This window comes from Ceratotherium simum, chromosome 1 (genome assembly GCF_057802395.1).
Source record: "Ceratotherium simum simum isolate JZ-2026a chromosome 1, ASM5780239v1, whole genome shotgun sequence".
NCBI classification, from domain to species: Eukaryota; Metazoa; Chordata; class Mammalia; order Perissodactyla; family Rhinocerotidae; genus Ceratotherium; species Ceratotherium simum.
In genome coordinates, this window is record NC_141900.1 from 110,769,551 (window position 1) to 110,788,990 (window position 19,440).

General features: G+C 53.5%; 1 protein-coding gene across 1 annotated transcript in view; it reads right to left on the reverse strand.

The window, feature by feature from the left end:
* Nucleotides 1-2,267: 2,267 nt before the first annotated feature.
* Nucleotides 2,268-19,440, reverse strand: part of VIPR2 (vasoactive intestinal peptide receptor 2) — a 75,052-nt gene continuing 57,879 nt past the window's right edge. Inside the window, exons 6-13 of the mRNA XM_087433883.1 lie at nucleotides 17,368-17,509; nucleotides 11,268-11,418; nucleotides 10,514-10,574; nucleotides 8,987-9,056; nucleotides 8,412-8,503; nucleotides 5,019-5,148; nucleotides 4,908-4,949; nucleotides 2,268-3,421 (exon numbers count right to left, since the gene is read on the reverse strand). Coding sequence (XP_087290009.1) covers nucleotides 3,248-3,421; nucleotides 4,908-4,949; nucleotides 5,019-5,148; nucleotides 8,412-8,503; nucleotides 8,987-9,056; nucleotides 10,514-10,574; nucleotides 11,268-11,418; nucleotides 17,368-17,509 — 862 coding nt within the window. The 3' untranslated portion in view covers nucleotides 2,268-3,247. The remainder of the gene's footprint in view (nucleotides 3,422-4,907; nucleotides 4,950-5,018; nucleotides 5,149-8,411; nucleotides 8,504-8,986; nucleotides 9,057-10,513; nucleotides 10,575-11,267; nucleotides 11,419-17,367; nucleotides 17,510-19,440) is intronic.

Consider the following 19,440-nt stretch of genomic DNA (forward strand, 5'->3'; position numbering starts at 1 on the left):
ACTTCAGAATTTATTCTGTGGGAAAACCCGGGCAAACACATAAGCACTCATAAAAATAACGCAAACGTTCATTGTTAGGAGATGGGTGGAGTAGACTAAGTATGTCCATGCCGTGGATTATTATGCAGCTGTTAAAAATAAAGCAGATTGTACATAGACAGGCAAGATCCCCACAATCTGTCTTAACTAAAAAAAGCAAGTTGCAGAACTTTCTATACAATATGACCTAATTTCCATGAAGAAAAAGAAGAAAGAGAGTGAGGGAAGGAGAGAGAGGTTTGCTTAGTCATAGAGGAGAACATTGGGAGTAGTATCGGTCACTCATAATACCTCTAGAGGTGAGGGGGCAGAAGGAGGATGGAATTCAGAGCTTTTTCACTTTCTAGGTAATATTTACCTATAATATTTGAGGTTTTATAACTCCTCTATAATTTCTGTCACTTGAAAACCTGAAAAAAACAGCCATTTAAAAAACTTTTTTTTTTTTTTTTTTGGTGAGGGAGATTGTTCCTGAGCTAACATCTGTGCCCATCTTCCTCTATTTTGTATGTGGGTCACCTCCACAGCTTGGCTTGATGAGTGGTGTGTAGGGCCACACCCAGGATCCAAACCCACGAACCCCAGGCTGTCTAAGCGGAGTGGGCGAACTTAACCACACCACCACCAGGCTGGCCCCCCAAAACTGCCCTTCTTGGTAAGAAAGGAATGTGCACGTTATTTCCATTGCTAGAGAGGAGACAGCTTCCTCAGAGCAGCTCCTGAGCACTCACACCTCCCTCTCCATCAAGTGTTCACCCCCTTCCTCCCGTCGGGAGCATGCTCCTCCGTAGACAAGTCCTCATAAGCCCTTCTGCCAGCAAATAGCTGACAGCACGCTGGTGACCGGGAGGCAGGGATGAGGCCTTGCAGACCGGACCTCCTCTTCATCCTTCCCCCCTGCTTTGCTCTTGGGAAGTTCACCAGTGGCTGGTTGGTCTGGCTCATTTCCAAGTTCGGCCTCTTGAGAATCTGATTTTAGTGGTGCGCTATATTTCTCTTGAAAGGAAGCAGTTTGGTGGGGCGTGGAGTTCATTAGAAATAGATTTTATCTGCCTGTGCATAAATGAGGTCAGTGGTAGCTCAAAGACACGCACACATACACACGTGCACACAAAGACGCACACATGCAAATACACATGTGCACACACACACACATACAAAGACACACGCAGGCACACACACGCGTGCACATCTGTGCTCAGCCTGGTCTCAGGTTCTGTGGAGCTGGGGGCGGGGTTTCAGGAGCTGCAGGGCCCCACCCCTAGGGCTGCTGGGAGCCCCCGTGGGGTCATTGCCACCACTGCCCAGCTGCTCTATAAGGATGTCCTGATGGGGCATCAGTGCCTGGGGGAGGGAAGGTGCCGTGTGCCCTCCTCTCTCCCTCCTCCATCCAGGCTCCACTTTATGTGGGGAGATTGCCTCCCAGTGTGAGGGCACTCGGTGGAAAACGTGAGTCCACCCTCCGTTTGAGAGCCTCGGGCCTCAGGGTTTGCTGGTCGGTGGCTTCTTACTCAGTGGACAGATATGAAATCAGGTTTTATTGAAGTGTTTACACAGCGGCTTGTGGACACTCCATCCACACGCACATTTTAAAGCAACACATGTTGACTCTGTTCGCCCGCTCCTGTGAACTATCAGTAAATATTCACTTTCCAGCCCCCTTCCTCTTTACCAGGCCAGACAGACCAGTGACTGGTCCGCTGGGCCTTGGTACGTGCCAGCTGAGGGGAACATACTGAGACCCTGTTAGCGTCCTGTCACGTTGATGGCCCCAGATGAACGCGCCTCTGCTCTCCAGTTAGTCATGCGGGTCTGGTTACAGCAGATCCTCTGAGTCAGGACCTGGCTACCAGGGGCTCTAGGTGGTCTCTGGATATCCCGCTCTGCTATCCCGACAACGCTGTTTTTGTCTGGGTTTCTCTCACCAGGGACATGGGTTCACACGCCAAAGGGTGAGCCTTGCAGCTTTCCACTGGACGGTCCAGCCCCTCCCTCAGCCCCTCCCTGCCTGCCAGGCCCTGCTCCCCTCCGAGGGCCATCTCAATCATTGACACCGCGACTAGGGTAGATGATGCCTCAGAAAGACTTCACGGCCTCATCTCTAAGGGGCCCAGTATCATAAACGGGGTGAGGAATCTGCACGGGGTCTGGGCTGCACGGAGCGCCCTGGACCGGTGTGGGTTTGCTCTCCTTCTGCCCGCCCCCCCCAACAGCCTCTCAGCCGCCCCCTCTCAGACCACTCCTCAGGTCCGCAAACATCAAAGGAACTAGAAGCCAGGACTGCAGTTTGCCAACATTGGACAGGAGTGCTTGACTCACTTTGATACTTTGTTAAAATAATTCTCCACTTAAATAGAAATGCCTTTAAGATTATTTTCATGAAAAAGAGAATAGGTTTCCACTCCCATCAGATAAAATGCCTGGTGTCACCCTGACACCCAGGAGCCTGAAGCGTGGCCACAGGTCACCCAGTGGCCCTTGCTGAGCGCCCCTCTCGCCCCCGCGGGGTGAAGGGGCCTGAAGTGGCCCTGGAGGCGTCCGTCGAGCGGTGGAGGGGCCCCCACGAAGTGCAGAGGCTGACATGCCACCACCCGCAGTCACTACCCGACGCTCCTCTCCGCACTGTCCCTGGGCTGGGCCAGCCAGGGTGGTGCAGAAGCAGGGAGAAGAGAGCCCTGGACGGTGGTGTGGACAGGACCCGGGCATGTGGGGACTGGTGAGGCACCCGGGAGGGGGATCCACCTTGGCTTCCAGGAGTGGTTTCATGGAGGTCCTAATCTGGCTTCTACACATCCTGCAGACGGAGGGCTACCTGTGGGTCCCGGGGCAGGGAGGCCAGTGCTGCGGGTCATGCGGGGCAGGGCCCAGCGCCCTGCCGAGGACAGGCCCTGAGACTGGGAAACGCCCTTGTTTTCCTTCTGCAGCCGCTGGACCCACAATCTGGGCCACTGCAGCTAGTTTCAGGGACCACCTCGGTCTCCCCATTCTCTTCGAAAATGGGTCCACCTACACGGCCAAACAGCATTATAAACAAAATTACCTAAATGCTGGAGTGTAACAATAATTAGATTAAATCCCAGTCAGTTACGGTGTGACCCCAGTTCCACGGACGGGATAAGCAAAGACCAGCTGATTGAGTTGCTGCCGATTCACCGACCAGGGCACCTCGCCCCGCACCCCGCGGGCTCTGGGGGTGTCGGTCTGCACACTAGATGACCGAGGTCTCCGTCTGCAGGGCAGATGGGGCACAGGAACCTCGGTGGAACTGCAGGGCGCTCTCCGAGCCATTCCTCGAGAGGGAGGAGCTATGGAGCCTGTAGTCCCTGCCAGAGGGCTGGCTGGGGCACAGGCTTCTCCATTTTCTTCTCAGCTCGCTCTGCACCTGGTGGGGGGCAACACGGGTGGTGTGGTCAGTGAACGGGTCAGCCTGGGACAGGAGCTCAGGTGCCCTCTAGAGAAAACACCCCGGGAGTGACCACTTCCCTCCACCCTTTCCTGGGTGTCAGGCTGTGGCCATCCCTCTACATCGGATCAGATGGGCTTGGGAAAGAGGGAGGAGGGACTGGAGGCCGAGAGAAAAGTGCTCAGACTGCGGAGCCCGAGGCTCTGAAATCTCCACTCCATGAGACAGAGGCTGATCTACCCAAACCCGAGAGGTTAACTTGTGTTTTCAGAAAAGAGCTTCCACAGGAGCTGGCAGCCCTTTGCACGGACAGTCTTGGTTCCACTCTCTCCCTCCCGCGAGGGTGTTTCAGGAAAGGTTGGAAAGAGTGAGGAGAGGCAGGTGGAGGGGTCGCTCGCACAAACATGAGGACGGAGAACAGAGCAAGGAAGAGATGGCTCAGCTAATGGAAGACGTGCAGGGGGATATCCCAACGGAGCAGAGAGAAAGCCAGAGACAGCGGGGAGGGCCTGGGAGAGGGAAGAGCCGGGCCAGCTGGGAGCCTGCAGTCAGGGCGTCAGGTAGTGGTGGGAGAGCGCCAGGTGTGTGTCCCCCACCACCTCACAGCCACCTCCCTGTGCCCAGAACGGTCTCAGGCCTCCCCAGTCAGGCGCTGAGGGGTCTCCTGTCTGAGGAACCCCTGAAGGCAGAGGTGCCGCCGGGCACAGCAGCAAGCTTGGGCAGAAGAGATAATTAAACAGCGGGGGTGATGATGATGTTCCCGAGCTTGAAGTTTCCTGTTACTCCTACAGCTGCTGTTGTGGGGGAACCGCTAACAGAGGCGGAAGGAAGCCGACTGGGGAAAAGCATTCACGCTGGCGGAGGGGAGAGGAACCTGGAGAGCGTGAAGAGGTGCATGAAAGGAACAGAGAGGCGTCGGCCATGCACAGCTGGAAAGGCAACCACACGGGATGAAGTGATGGCGCACAGGAAATGAGCGACGGGCAGAGGGCATGGCGCATGAGGGACTCACGCCCGTACTTCCTGAGGAGCCTCTGGCAGCAGCTTCAGAAGCAGGTGCGTCTCCCCCTTCCCTCCTCCCCCTCTTGGTCTGCACGGCCCCTGTGTCGTGTCTGGGACACACAAGGGTCAAGGAGCGAGACAAGGTCCATGCAGAGTGGCGGGGTCCCTCTCACTACCCGATGGGGAGCTTTCCTGAGTGGGACCCGCACAGACTGGGCAATCCCGCTGCTGGGTGTGGAGAGGAGGCCCGTGCACGGCGCTGGCGGGTCGGCAGGAGGCTGGGCCAAGATGGTGCGGGAGGAGTCAGCATGGCCCTGGCTGCTGGGCCAAGAGAGCTGCGGACACGGGACAGCGGGGCTGACCGACAGGAGACCCAGGCTCTCGTTCCAGGTTGGGGAGCGCTTTAGGAAACCCCCACACATGCAACATCTGCACGTGGCTCTGAGGCTGACGAAGCACTTACTTCACTGTTGAGAAAGCAGTAGAGGACGGCCACCACCAGGCCCTGCGGGTGAGAAAGGCCGTCAGAGGCCGCCGCCAGCCCTGGGGGCAGGCCCAGCCCTCCTGCACGCACCTGGAACGATCCGAGGCACAGTTCGAACAGTATCTGGTATTTGGAGGAGATGCCAATGGGAAAGACGGCGAACACCATGTAGTGGACTCCGAACAGCGGGATGAGCAGCAGGGTGGACTTGGTCAGCCGCCTGCACCGGAGAGAGGAGACTGAGTGCGCCCGCACGCCCATGCCATCAGGCACCAGTGACCGCCGGTCTCGCACGCGGGCCCAGGGCCTCACCGGGCTGAGCCTTGTTTCTCCTAAGTTTAAGTAATACACCCCACCCCGTTATGGCAGAATGTGCAAATGTAGTGATGAAAACCACTTTTCCTCATGAAGCGGCATAGCTCTGTCGAGAAATCTTGAGGAGTTGGCCAATCATGACAGTGGTCTGAGGGGTCCTACGGCCCCTGTCCCTGGCGGACAGTCAGGACCGGCACTGGTGTCTGAAGGACAGAGGCAAATTCTACTTGAGATGACAGGAGCAGGCTCAGCAGGGGTGAGGCCCCCGACACCAGCACGACAGAGTCCCTGCAGCCGGCTGTTGATAGGTCCCGGCCGATGATCCGTGCTCTACATCCCACAGATTCTGTGGAATCAGGGAATGATGTAATTTCTCTGTCCATCAAAGAGTCATCACCCTCCCTCACTAAAAAGCAGATTTTCTGCTCATTGCATTTATGTGGCAAATGAAGGACCTGAATTCAATTCTACCCTCCCCAAGGCTGCATGAGTTATCCCGAGTCCCCTCCCCTCCGAGCAAAGGCACGTCATGGTTCTCTAAGTCAGCGCTTCTCCAGCCTCAGCTGTGCCAGAACTGCGTAGAGGTCATGTTAAAACGCAGACTGCTGGCCTCACCCTCAGCTCCCAGCTCTGCAAGTCTGGGGTTGGCCTGAGAATCTGCATTTCTACCAGGTTCCCAGAGATGTGGTGGCTGCTGTCTGGGAACCCCACTTTGAGAACTCTCATTGCTGCACGTCAGAATCACCTGGGGAGCTTTTACAACTCCTCAAGTGCAGATTTTCTCTTCATCCCACTGAATCAGGTCGCTGCAGGTGGGACCCGGCATCAGGAGGTGTACCATCTTCCCAAGTGATTCCAGTGTGGCCATATCCAACCCTTGCAACTCCAGCATGGTCTGTGGATCAGGAGCCCTGCGGTTGCTGGGGGCTCGTCAGGGTGCAGGATCTTGGCACCCCCAGGCACAGTCAGGCCCCCGGTGACGTGTGTGCACGACAAGGAACATCCAGCGGTCTCTCCAACCGCAGCCTTGTCCTGGAAACTCTGCATGGAGGGAGCTGAGGGATGAGGCCCCACTTTGCTCCTCTCCCACCTTCTCTTGTCAGTTGACCCCACCTAACACTTAGTAAGAAGTCTTCAATTTCTTTACATGTTTTTGAAGCACCTGCCTCAAACCTAGCAGTCAGAGCCTCGAACATAGAAATGTAGAAATTCTAGAAGAGTGTTCATTTCTCCCAATTTCCCTCACAAGAGAACACCACATCCTGTGGGGTTTACAACCAAGCAGAGTTTCCCCTGTTTCCCGGTGATCTGCACAGCACAAACCCCAGAAGCTGAGCTCATTCTGCAGCAGATGTGAGCAGCGCCTGCACCCGGTCTGTGGGGAAGGCCGTCACCGACACTGCACTGCCCACTTGCAGACGGGCACACGGAACTTGGGACGCTGTGGTGCACCTGTCCCATTTAACATCTCGGTTCACAATGAGCCTGTGAGTAGAAGCTGGGATCCTGCAGGGACCTGTGCCCTTTAGTTAAATGTTGGAGTGAGAACCTGCCCGGACTCCCATTATTAATACATCTGGAGGCTGCTATTGTGCTCGTCTCCAGGAAAGGGTTTCGGTGAGGCTAGACCCTGGGACCCTGTCCAGGGAGATTTGCTGCCACTGTCATGAGACAGTTCACAGAAAAGACGTCAAGATATAACCGCAGGGAGCGTCAGACGCTCTGCCTTCTTGTTGTCCTGGAAAAAGAGCAGATTCTATTATCCCCACTTAATTTTGTTTCCAAAATAGAAGCGTCTGTCTCTGAGATCTCCCTAGCGAACACTCCCAAAGAACCCAGGGAAAAGGTCAGCATAGAAGCTAAACAGACCTGCAGAAAATCTAAAGTTCAGTCTGAAAGGCGACCGAGAACGTCCTGCCCCTGAGCCTCAGGCGCGGGTGGGTCCCAGGAGCCGGCTCCTCACCTGAGCAGTAAAAACCTGCTCAGATGGTGCGGCCCAGACCGCTCTATCCTTTGTGGTCTGAGTGGAATCCCACCTCTAGGTCTGGCCTTGTGTGCAGCCTCCTCTAATGTGCGTCGGGCAGAGAAACCAATTCCTTGGACTTTATACACTCCAGGCCACAATTAGACATATCTGTTCACCAAACTCACACAATACTTACTGGTGCCAGGTGCTGAATGTTTTTCAAATATTAACTCAAAGAATCCTCATAACCTTACAGAAAGTATTATTATTTCCACTTTACAGGTAAGGACACTGGGGCACAGAGCATGTGGTCACCTCCCCCAGGCCTCCAGCTGGCATGTACACCCAGCATCAGGCTCCTGACCACGAGGGATGCTGCCTGTCCATCTCCCCAGGTCCCCCTGCTGTCTAAAGGAGGGAAGGGAAGCACACCCTGAGTGGGTTCCCCCCACACCCCCCACCCGTCAGGTGACCTGCCCAGGGTCATACAGCTCTCTGCGGCTGTGATTCCAACCCTGTCTGTCTGAGCCCAAGGCTCCCACCGGCTGGATCAGCCACTCCACACTAAACTAGTGTTTATTTTATACTCAAGTTGTGGACTTTATTTGTTCTTTATACATTTGTATAGACTCTTTAAGTTCCTTTAGAGAGTCCTCAGGGCCTCATTACTTAGCTGGATGACTATGGGTGACTTACTGAAGCTGCGTTCTCTTTTCCACTGAATGGGGAGGAGGACAACCATTGTCATGTAATCCTTCAGTCAATAAACATGAACTACTATTAAGTACGAGGCCCGGCATTAGGTGCCAGCATGCACCATGTGGTCTGATGGGGAAGAAAGAATTAAACATAAAATACAAATAATGTGTGGTCAAGGAGAAAAAGTAAGATTACAAGATAGGAAAGCGGACAGAACACTCCGGCGCATGCTCACTGCAGGAAATCCAGCCTCGAGGAAGGAGGGTCTCGCGGGGACAGTCGCCGCCAGTGCCCTCCCTTGGACAAGACTCTCCAGCTCTCACCCGACACACGCAGGTCCCTGCAATCAGCCAGGAGCACACTCCTGCGAGGACAGGAGGAACACTCGGCCACGTGCCGGGCACCAGACCCTCGCTCTCCACCATGCCCTCGCCCCCTCACTCTCGGCTCCAGGCCGTGTGAGGTCTGAGGCTGCTCAGCACGGGATCTAAACTCATACTCACTTATACTGTGACTGGTCATTGCCGCCGACATCTGGGGTTGTCAACTTCTGCAGGAGAATTCGTATAATACTCACGAAAAGGACAAAATTGACCTGCACAGAGAGACAACATGTTTGTGCGTGACTTCCCTGCAAGGGAGGCGGGTGTGGCCAGGTATCTGTGGCTCCGCCCAGCCAGGACAGGGCTCCAGGCACTGCAGTTACAGAAGTTCGCGAGCCCTGCCCGGCCTGGGTCTGCCCCCACATCAGAGCCGGGCATCGTCCCTTGGCTGCTTCATGTGTTTTATGACCCCGGCTGCGGCAGCATGAGTAAATTGATTTTGAGAGGTGAAATCCGGCCCAGCCCTGACATCGCTTGCTCAGCCCGACTGATTCCTCTGCAGAGAACATGCTGCCCTCTTCACTGAGACTTCACCCGGAAGGCGGGCTGAGTCCACGGTGGAGGGTGCGAGGTTCTTGTCTGCGAAGGAGGACTGAGCAGGATGTGGCCACTTATATTTAACCCCGGACAAGGGGCTCGCTCTCCGCCCAAGTGTGCAACCCCCGGGGAACTCCAGTTTCACAGAGATTACTCACTATGATAGAAATTAGGATTGGTGTTCGGATGACCCACCAGGGAACACTGTGGTCGTTGGTGTCCCAGCAACTATGGAGAAGAGAGGGAAAATCAGAAATCAGGTCACTCCCGGTCCATCTACAAACCAGGGGCACGAGGATGAGCGTGCTGCCTGTGGACTCGCCCGAACCGGCTCGCACAACACCGGCCCCTCTCCCTCCCACCCCCAAGCCATTTCACTCGGCTTGTTCCAGGGTCCCTCCTGAGCGCGTTGCTCCACTCAACAGCACCATCGCTCTGCACTTAGAAATCTTGATGAGCCCGTCTCTATCGAGTGATTCTGTTTCATTTTATCTTCTTGACATGATAGTCTGCGGATGGAGGTGAAATGAAGGCATCACCCCAGAAGCTGGGAGAAGGGGCAGGTCAAATCTCACGAAAACCCCATAACTTGGGAGTTGGTGCAGCTCACACTTGTTCCAGCAAACATCAAAAACGGGAAGTTTTCTCTGGAAAATTAGTTTCCCCTCACCTCCCAAATGGCTTGTATTTGTATCTTGAATAAAGGATTAAAATGTCTTCAGACTAACTGAGGCAGGTGCAGCTAGGAATGTTTGTCTAGTGCTGTTTTCATCTCTGATTTTCAGTGTAAGGGCGGACCCCAGCAGGCAGCTGGGACAGGATGCTGTACAATGCCGCCGTCACTCCCTCGGCCCCCACACCCCAAGGGGGGCTCTACAGCTCCCTACCCTGTCCCTGGATCCTCGAAGTTTCTGCAACAGGATGTGGAGCCTTTGGAACCCGCAGGGCCCTGAGGAGCCTTCTGGCCGATGCTATCTCAGCCCCCGGCCACCCCACAGGTGCCTGGGGGTGTGAGCCAGCCGGGCTGAGGCCAGAAGAACCACCACGTGAGTCAGCGCACAGAAGCACACCCAACCAAGGGATGATTTAAGCCACCGAGTTTCGGATGGTGTGTGACTAGTCGTGTGTAACCTGCAGGCCCCGAGAACCCTGTGTGAGGCGCAGCACTCGTGCTGGGAACTCTGGTGCCCAGGTCTGTGGCCATGGTCTGGCTCATGGTCCACACAGAGCAGAGGGGCTCCCAGGGCTGCTCACGCTGCTCTCTCTGCTCAGGATGAGTTCGCGGGAGAGAACACTCCCTCAGAGGGCTGTCCTGCAGCCTCTTCAACCTGATCTCCACCGGGTCCCCTCTCCACACTCAGCTCAGCAGACAACACAAGCCCCTGCTTGGTTCCCTTTTGTGACACTTCTCCTCGTCCTAAGAAGCTGCTCCCGTTTCTGCCTGGTTTATCCCCGTCTCAGCCCACCACAAGACCTGGTTCAGTTCCCGTCTCTCACTCGGGTCTTCCCACATGCTCCAACCCCAAGGGAGTTTGACGCTTCCCGTCTATGGGGTGGTCAAGTGCTGTCTGTGTCACTCTCACTTGGCTGCAAATGCCGCCTTCTAACCAGGCAGGAAGCTTCCCAAAGACACAGATGCAGGAGCTCTAGCCCATAGAGAGGAGAGGGACGGACACAGCACTCACCCCGTGTCTTCCAGGGAGAGCCTGGCCGCAGTCCATGCCCCGATGCAGACTGTGGGGATGCCTGCGGAGAGACACCTGGTTACCCATGGCCCCGAGTGCACTAACCTGTACAGCTCTGCAGGGACACAGTGTGCACCTTGATGAGCCAGCGTCGTCAAGGACGAGGGCTTTCTGATGAAAAGATTAGGCGGAAACTCTTCATAATATACAGGTTTATGCTCGGGCCTTATTAAGCAGTGAAGGTAATTAAATATTTGTTTGAAATTAAGCTGAACCTTCAGGGCCTGAAGCTCGTCCTTGTGCGTGGCAAGTGCTGTTGCTGAAGTCAGGAGGGGGTGTTCACTGACGTGGCAACAGCCGTCCCTCAGCTTGACACCCCTGTCCAACGCTGGCTCCTGCAAGGCTCCTGCTAACTGGCGCGTGATCAGGACCTCACGAGGGAAGGATTCCTGCTCCTTCTCCTCTTAGGCCTTTCTTTCTGACTTTCCCACCATTGGGGGATAGTCAAGGAATGGGAGTTTAGATCAGTTTTAAACTAGGCTCCTGGTTCCCAGAAGTAGTCAAGTGTTGGCAGTAGGAACCTCCAGTTGTCCTGGCAAAGCTCTTCCTAATCTGACTTGAAGTGCACCCAACAGGAGCAGCAAAACGTTTTTCTGAGCTGAGAAAGCCTACATTTATAGGTCAGAGGGGTTTGTGGGGTGGCAGACGGGGCATCGGGCATGCACGGGAGGTTGGCAGGGAGGTGAGTCCTTACCCCATCCAATCAGGAGATAGGCCACGAAGCGTCGGCTGGGGGAGAATATGGCCACCAGGAGGGTGTGGAGGTACAGCCCTTCCACCAGGAGCCAGTAGAAGTTGGCCATGATGCAGTACTGGAAGAGCACCAGGCTCAGCTTGCAGCCCACCTGGAACGTCAGAGAAGAGCAAGAGAACGTGGCCCCTGAAGATGAAAATGGTTCAGGCAGGCAGAGCTGCTGCAGCACCCAATGCACTCATATTCCTGTAAGAACCTAGGACACCCTGACACCGAGGTGTTGGCTGCAGACATGTGCTGCGTCAGAGCGAGGCCCTTGTCCTCCGCCACACCCCGACTCTGAACTTGCTGGAAGACAAACGGGGGACGAGGCAGAAGCACCCAGCTGTCCCCGAGTGTCACGTGCTGGACCATGAGGTTTCAGGAGGCTTGCCTGACCTCCCCTCCGGTCCTCTCCACCTCTTCTCATCGTCCTGCATCCTCGTCCCCGCTCACTCCCCTTTCCTTCTCTCTGTTCTTCCTTGCTGTCCTCTCTCAACAAGAGATGAGAAAATAAAGGGGAAAACAAGAGAAACCTAGCAAATCAACAATACCCCCTGGAATTCTGAAAAGGGTTTCAGAGGGAAAAAAATTACGTATTAATAAAACAAATAATAGTATTTTAATCTCTCAGACTTTCATATAACTAAAAGTACCAGGTATTTCAAGTTCATGAGCAAACATGAAATTGCTGGTTTTAATCACTAAGTTTACACAGTGTGCTGGAAAAGAACGCACTTCATTCTATTCTCCTTCTGTATCTTTGCAGCCTTCCCTCAAAAAAAATATATAGGTGGATATACTTATATATTCATACATATGGATAGATATACTTTTATATATATGTGGCTATATTTATATATATGGATAGATATACGTGGGGTGGATATACTTACACATATGTGGATACACTTGTATATGTGGGGTGCATATACAGATATATACATAGACATACTTCTATATACATAAGCATGTGGATATATTTATATGTGGACATACTTTTATGTGTGTGGATACTTATATCTACATTTGGGGTGGATACACAAATATACATGTGTAGATATACTTACATATACGGGGTGGATATATGTACATATACATATTTGGGGTGGACGTGCTAACGGCAAACTCATGGCAGCCCTTGAAGCCGGCCCCGGGCTGTGAGGAGCTTCAACATGGCAGCCCACATAACCTAGAACCTGCCTCTCCGCCTCTCCGCTCTCCTACCCCGGCCCTGCTCTTGTTCCCTTTCCTAAGACGAGAGGTTCAGTTTATCTTCCCGAGGTGCTGCACAGACACTGGTTACTGTTTATTGATGTGAGTGCAGATCCCCAGTGCCGGGAGTGGGGTCTGGCTCGTGGAAGCCACCCAGTGAACACTGTGACATGGGCCACCGTCAGTGGAAAGATGCAGATAATGACATAACTGTGAAACAGGAGAACTAACTTCAGTAGACTTTCGACTTATCACCGCTTGTCTGGACAGTCACAGAAATCATGTAGGGTGTGGAGGAGGACGCACTCTGTGCCCACTGGGTGGGCAAAGCTGTGAAAATCCATGTCCTGCCTGACGGAGCAGGAGGGACATCCTGCACACAGAGGTGTCAGTTGTTTCGGCCTTCTGAAAGCAATCCAGCAATACTTATAATGTAAAACACACAAGCGCTTTGATCCAACAGTTTCACGCCTGAGTTCCACAGACAGAAATGAGAACACAGACTATGAAGACGCATGTGCAGTGATGTTTGTGGTGGTAAAACCTAGGTGTGCCGCTATTGGTGGAACCGTTAAATAAACCATGTCACACCACACGCTACTGTGCCACCTCAAAGGAAATACTGACACACCGTTGACCTGGAGGATTTCCACGATGTCCTGCTGAATGAGGAGAAAAGACGCAGAAAACGTGTGTCTAAGACGATTCCTTTTTCTTGGTAAAACGGTGAAAACGCTGCATTTCTTTCTGTTGCTCATTCACACCAACACGCTCTGTGAGGACAGGAGGTCTGGGGAGTGACATTCTCTGCTGACCTAGTCTTTCAGCGGTGGTTTCAATCCGCGTCCCTCAGGGTGAGAGGGTGGGCGGGCCACTCGGGGGCCCCAGGGCCTGCAGCTGCCCAGACAGCACACCACAAGGACAGCCAGGGAGGAGACCCGCCAAGGCCAGGGGGCTGTTAGCAGCAGGTCCCCACCCAGACGTGTCCCCTGGTCTGGGAGCCTCCTACCACCGCACAGAGCTGGGCGCTGAGGGGAATGAGCCTTGCTTTCGGCGGGGGCTCCTGCTGAAGGCCGATTTCTAGGTGGTCATCTGGTTGTTCGTTTTCTCTAGACTAGAGTATGCTTTTCCACGGGAGTGAGATAAAAACCAAACAAAACAGCAGAAAGAGGGAGGAAGCCACATGTGCGCGGGGGCCGGGGGCCGGTGGGACGGGGAGATAGGGGCTCTGTCTCCTGTTCAGCTTTACGACCTCACACAAGACATCTGGCTCCTTCGAGGCCCAGCTCCTCGGGAAAGTCACACCCACCTCCAGGGTTGTCAAAGGCACACTTAGTAACACCCTGGAAATGCCTGTCCACCCCAGGCCCCGCAGGAGTGTAGGGCATTCCCCTAGTCCCTGGAAGACTTACGGCATCTGTAGTCACTGGTTAAGAGCAAGAAACACAAGATGTTTTATTTAAATGTGTGAAAATACCATGAAGCAGACAGCCATGGGGCTGGGGACAGTGAGTGAGCCCTTGCTGAGTGCAGTGAACGGCCGTCGCATGTCCACGGCAATGCCCACTTGTGTGGTTGCATGTGTGTCCTGTGTCTACAGCTGCAGTGCACTTGAGGACACGGGGCTCCCACAGCACCTCGCCAAGCCCCAAACCAGCTGTCCCTGCGGGGATGGATCCAAACATGGGACGGAACAGAGTCTGAAGGCGTGTTTGTGTGTGCACGTGTACGTGTGTGCACGTGTGTGCTTGTGCGTCCCTGTGTGTGTACGTGGGTGCCTCTGTCTGCACACGTATGCCTGTTTGTGCACGTGCATGAACTTGTGAACCTGTGTGCGCATGTGTGCGTGCTTGTGCGTCCCTGAGTGTGTATGCGGGTGCCTGTGTGTGTCTGCACACGTACGCCTGTTTGTGCATGTCCATGCACACGTGAACCTGTGTGCACGTGTGTGCTTGTGCATCCATGTGTGTACGCGGGTGCCTCTGTGTGTCTGCACACGTACGCCTGTTTGTGCACGTGCGTGCACACGTGAACCTGTGTGCACGTGTATGCTTGTGCGTCCGTGTGTGTACACGGGTGCCTCTGTGTGTCTGCACACGTACACCTGTTTTTGCATGTGCGTGCATGTGTGCACGTGGATGGGCTCTCCCTCACTGTGCTCTGCTCACTTTCCTCCAGACCCTCTGCCGTTCTGACCTGGGCTGTGGGCTGATACGGCAGCTCAGTGCACCCAGGACCCTCTGGGATGTGTGGACCCTCAGCCTGACCTCCAGCCTGTATCTCTGGCTCCCATCCTGCCCCCGGCCCCCTGGGGCAGCAGGCAGTGGCCAGGTCAGAGTTTAGCTTTGGACTGGGCGCATCCCTGTTTAGAGGTTTCGGCCTCACCGCAGAGCTCACGGCTGCCGTGTACATCCCCAGCCCCCCTGGCAGGCGGGACTCAGGCTCTCAGGGAGTGCCTTGGAAAGCCCGTGGCTGGGGTTTGAGCATCCTCGTAGACCCTACATGCCATCTGCTCTGGCCTCTGTGAGAATAAACTGCCTGTGTGTCCCCCTCCCCTCGGGTAGCCCGGGGAACCCTCAGACGAGAAGACATACTGAGCCCAGGAGAAATGCCCGGCCAGGCCACATGGGAAGAGGCATGGCAGGGGGAACCCTTCTCTTGAAAGGAGACAGACTCTGTCACGTTCTTGGCTCCTCCAAGGGTCTTGAGAAAAAGACCCCTGTATCTCTTTGGGGAGCTGCCCCAGGTGTTCTGCTTGGGAGAATAACGCGGGTTTGTCTAAAGCGGGAACAAAAACATCCAAGAGATGCAGCTGAAGGGAAGGAGGTTCTCTCGTGTTCCTCTCGCTGAGGTTTGTTTCTGGCTAATTGACACAAACCTCGGCATGCTCTAGGGGACAGTAAAGGGAAGACTGTTCTCCTCTGCCACCCCCACTCTCCCCTGCCTCATGCGTCCTTTCCTCCCTCCTGTTTTCTGTCCCCATCTTTCTCCCGTCCTGGGTCCTTCTTTCCTCTGTTGGTACAGGACTCTCGGTGACATCTGGTGCCACGGGGTGCATCTGGGACCCTCCCCTCCACTCTCACAGCTCTGGGGACCAGAGGGCTCCTGTGTCTGCTCCCTCCTTCCCCAACTGCAGTCCTCAGAACTTGCTGGAAATGCAACACTGGCCCTCTTTGCAGGGCGTCCACGGTTTGAGCCCTGACGCAGCACCATCAGCCCATCGTGCTGTGAGCTGTGAGACTGGCAGGTTGCTGGGTCCCCTGAGCCCAGAGTCCTCATTTGCAAAACGGGCGAATTGCTCTCTTAGGTCACTAGGCACTCACCAACAGTGTCCCCGCAAACAGCCTGGCTCTTGGAAGAGACTCACACATGGTTGGGGAGTCAGTGATTCCCAGTGTAGGGCGGTGGGGTAGGGCTGGGATGATGGCAGGGCAGGGTCACTACACCTGCTGCCCCAGGTTTCCACTGCTCCTCGACCCTCAGTGAGGAGCCCCTCAGGAGAGTTGAGAGCACTGCTCCGGTCAAATGCCTGGTGTTTGTGGGCCCAGCAGGGTCACTAGGTCCTTTAATAAAGAGCTAAGGAAGGAGGGCTTAGAGCTTGGAGACCCAGAGAAGTGATGGAGAGCCCGGCATGCCCCTGGTTCATGGCGTGGGGGGTCACCCTTGTGCGCACGGAGGACTCCTGCCCCAGTGGCCCCAATGTCCGCTTGGGGGTGGGGATTTGCCAAGTGAAGGATCTTGTTGTTAATTTCATCACAGCAGGCTCCTGTTATTAATTTAATCCACATGCATCATGGGCTGATTATCCCCAGGATTATATTTACCTGCAGGCCTATGACACAGCTGATGTTCTGTGGTATTACAAAGGGCTTTACTATCTTAAAACTAAATTAATTCAAATCTGTTCAGTCCAGAGCAATGGTGCCAGCAGATGACTCCATCCATTTGGAATCTGAGAGGAGAGCCAACATCCTGGCTCCTTACAGATGAGAGGAGCCAACCTCAGAAGCTACCATCAAATTAAGAGTGAGGAACCAGAACCCAAAGGCCTGCCAAAGACCCTGAGGACACTGTGGCGTGATGTGGTGGTGGAGAACAACTCAGCAGAATGACTTGCATGTTGGAGGAGCTCAACCAATGTTGTACTAAGTTGAACTCGGTATTCAAGACCCACTAACATCCACCACAAACCAGCCAGGGATGAGGGACAGCACGGGTAATGTGGGACAGCACGGGTAATGTGGAACAGCCCAGACTGCACTTGTAGAAACTAGTAACTGAGAAGGTTTATCCTCGTATCAAAGAGCTGGGCCCAAGTGTGTTCATAGACAAGTAACCGGCTCCCGGCAGGCGCTGCAGGGAATGCACGCACTGCACACGTGGCTCCTCCCAGCAATCGGATGCAAGCTCCTACTGCTCAGAATCTGGGAGATTTGGGGAGAAAAGAGTCGCTTTGTGCATGTCCATCTATGTTAGGATTTTCCAGCCCAGAGCTGTGGCTGTGGGCTCCTGGCAGTGCCCTCTTGGAGGTCTGGCTCTTCCTGGGGCAGCGCTCTGGGCCCCTGACCTCCCAGCCCCTGACCTCTCAGCCCCTGGCTGTGCCTGGGACTCTGCTCACTCATCTGCCGACCTGGCCTGCTCTGAGCCCGGGCCTCTTGGCCAGGCCCTCTGCTCCTCAGGCCTGACCCCTCACCGTGACCAGGACTGGGACTGGCTGTGGGACATCATCACGCTGAGAAGTAGAGACAGAGACGAGAGATGGGCGGGGAGGAGGGGTCAGCCGGGGCTGCAGATCACACAGGCCACCCTGCCCACAGTGAGAGGACCTGCGCGGGGTCAGCCTTACCCAGGAGGACGGCTGGTCGGGGCAGTGCAGTGTGCCAGAGCTGGAGTACAGGACGTCATCCTTGACCAGCACCGAGATGGCTCGCAGGATGAAGGAGAGGAACAGATTCAGGTGGATGTAGTTCCGGGTGCAGTGCAGCTTCCTGTGGGAGGGTGGGGATGGGAGGGGGTGGGGAGGGGGATGGGAGGGAGAGGGTGGGGGAGGGGGATGAAAGGGGAGGGTGGGGAGGGGAGGGGAAGAAGGGGGAGAGGGTGATGGAGGAGGGGTGGTGGGGGGAGAGATAAACATGGATTTTGTGGACACTTTAATAACTGCCTATGTGGCTTTAATCTTAAAGCTTTCTTCTTTTTTATGGAGTTAGTCATTTATTGCTGATTGTACGTTTAGGATGTTTTCAGTTTTGCATTATGATAAACATTTTGTTTCTGAGTCTTTCCCCTATTTCTGACTATCTCCTTAGGCTGGAGTCCCAGAAACAGGATTTCGGGATAAACACATAAGGCAAAGCTGCGCTAGGCCCTGAGCCTGCAGTGGCACGGGCCCACCCTGGACGGGAAGACCGAGCTGTCTCTGCAAGACCCACATCAAATGACCTGTCTGTGAACCTACTTTATGTGACGTCCTGCTTCTCTAAAAAATGCTCAGAACATTTTGTTTCTAATTCTCTTTTAACACTTAAATTCTGCTTTGGAGAAGACTTAATTGCATATTTGATGTGACTTTTAGTTGTTTAGAGTCATCAGGAAACAAGCTGTTCCACATAAATGCACTTCTGAGATCATCAAACATTAACTTTTTAGGTTTATATAAAGTTTAAAAATTCTGAAAATCATTAAAAAATATACACTAAAGTGGACTTCTACTGGTGGCTACGGAGGAGAAGCCTATCTGACAACCCTCCCACTAAGGGGCCAACGAAGTGTAAAAAGTCGTCTAAGGGCTTTGAGAGCAGCCAAAGCAGCTAAGACTTGAAGGACCAAGACCCTGGCGAGAAGGGAAAAGCAGGAAGATGCGTCCTCCGTCCACCGCGCCTCCTCTTGTCTCCTCGGGCTGTTGGCTGACTCGTGTCTCAGGGCATAGCGGCCATTTAGAAAGCAGAAGCCTACAGCCTGTAACAGTGTCACTGGACGGAATGGAAACAAACGAAGTTAAGGGCTTTCAAGGTAACAGACGTGAGGAGCAATGATTCTGGAGAAAAGGAAAACACAGGGAAAAGAGTCTAAAATTCAGCAAGAATTACCTACTCAGGCTTTCCTTTTTTTTTCATTCCCAAGGTGTTCATGTGCTGGGTGAGAGGCTGGAAGTGAAGCAAAAAGCAATGGCTAAGAAAGTAAAATGCTTGGAAGAAATTTTAGCAACCTCACATATTGAGTGACAAAAATTGAAATTCAGGGTCTGCAAGAGTACAGCGAGTCCCAGGCTTTCATTCAAAACCCCTAAAGAGCTATGACCCAGGAATAATGAGGAACCAGAAACAAGCCAGCCTCCACCAAGCCTGAAGCGCAGCCTCCAATCAATTCAACCCCCGATGGCTCAGGGTATTCTGCCCATCATGCTAGAAAAAATTAAATCCTTTCTGGAGTAAGATATCACCCAAAGCCTCTACAATTTAATTATTTGTAATTTCAGTAAAAACTTACTAGGTATGCCAGAAATAAGACCAAATGACCAAATGCAGCTAAAAAGGAAAAAAAAAAAAAAAAAAAAACAACAGAAAGAGATCCCAGATACTGGCATTCTAAGACATACACTGTAAAATTACTCTGATTAATATGTTCAAGAAAATAAGAAAATGGATGAAGAGATGGAGAATTTTATTAGAGAATGGAATTTATTATAAAAATCAAATGAAAATTTGAAAACTTAGAAAGAATCCTGAAATTAAGAATTAAATAGCTGGGTCTAACATTAGATTAGACACAGTGAATGAGAGTATTATGAATTGGAAAACTGATCAGTAGAATATGTCTCGATTAAAGTAGAGAGAAAATAGTGGAAAAGATATAAAAATAGTAGGAAATATATGGGAAATGGTGAGAACTTTGACCATCTATGAAAAAGGAATTTCAGAGG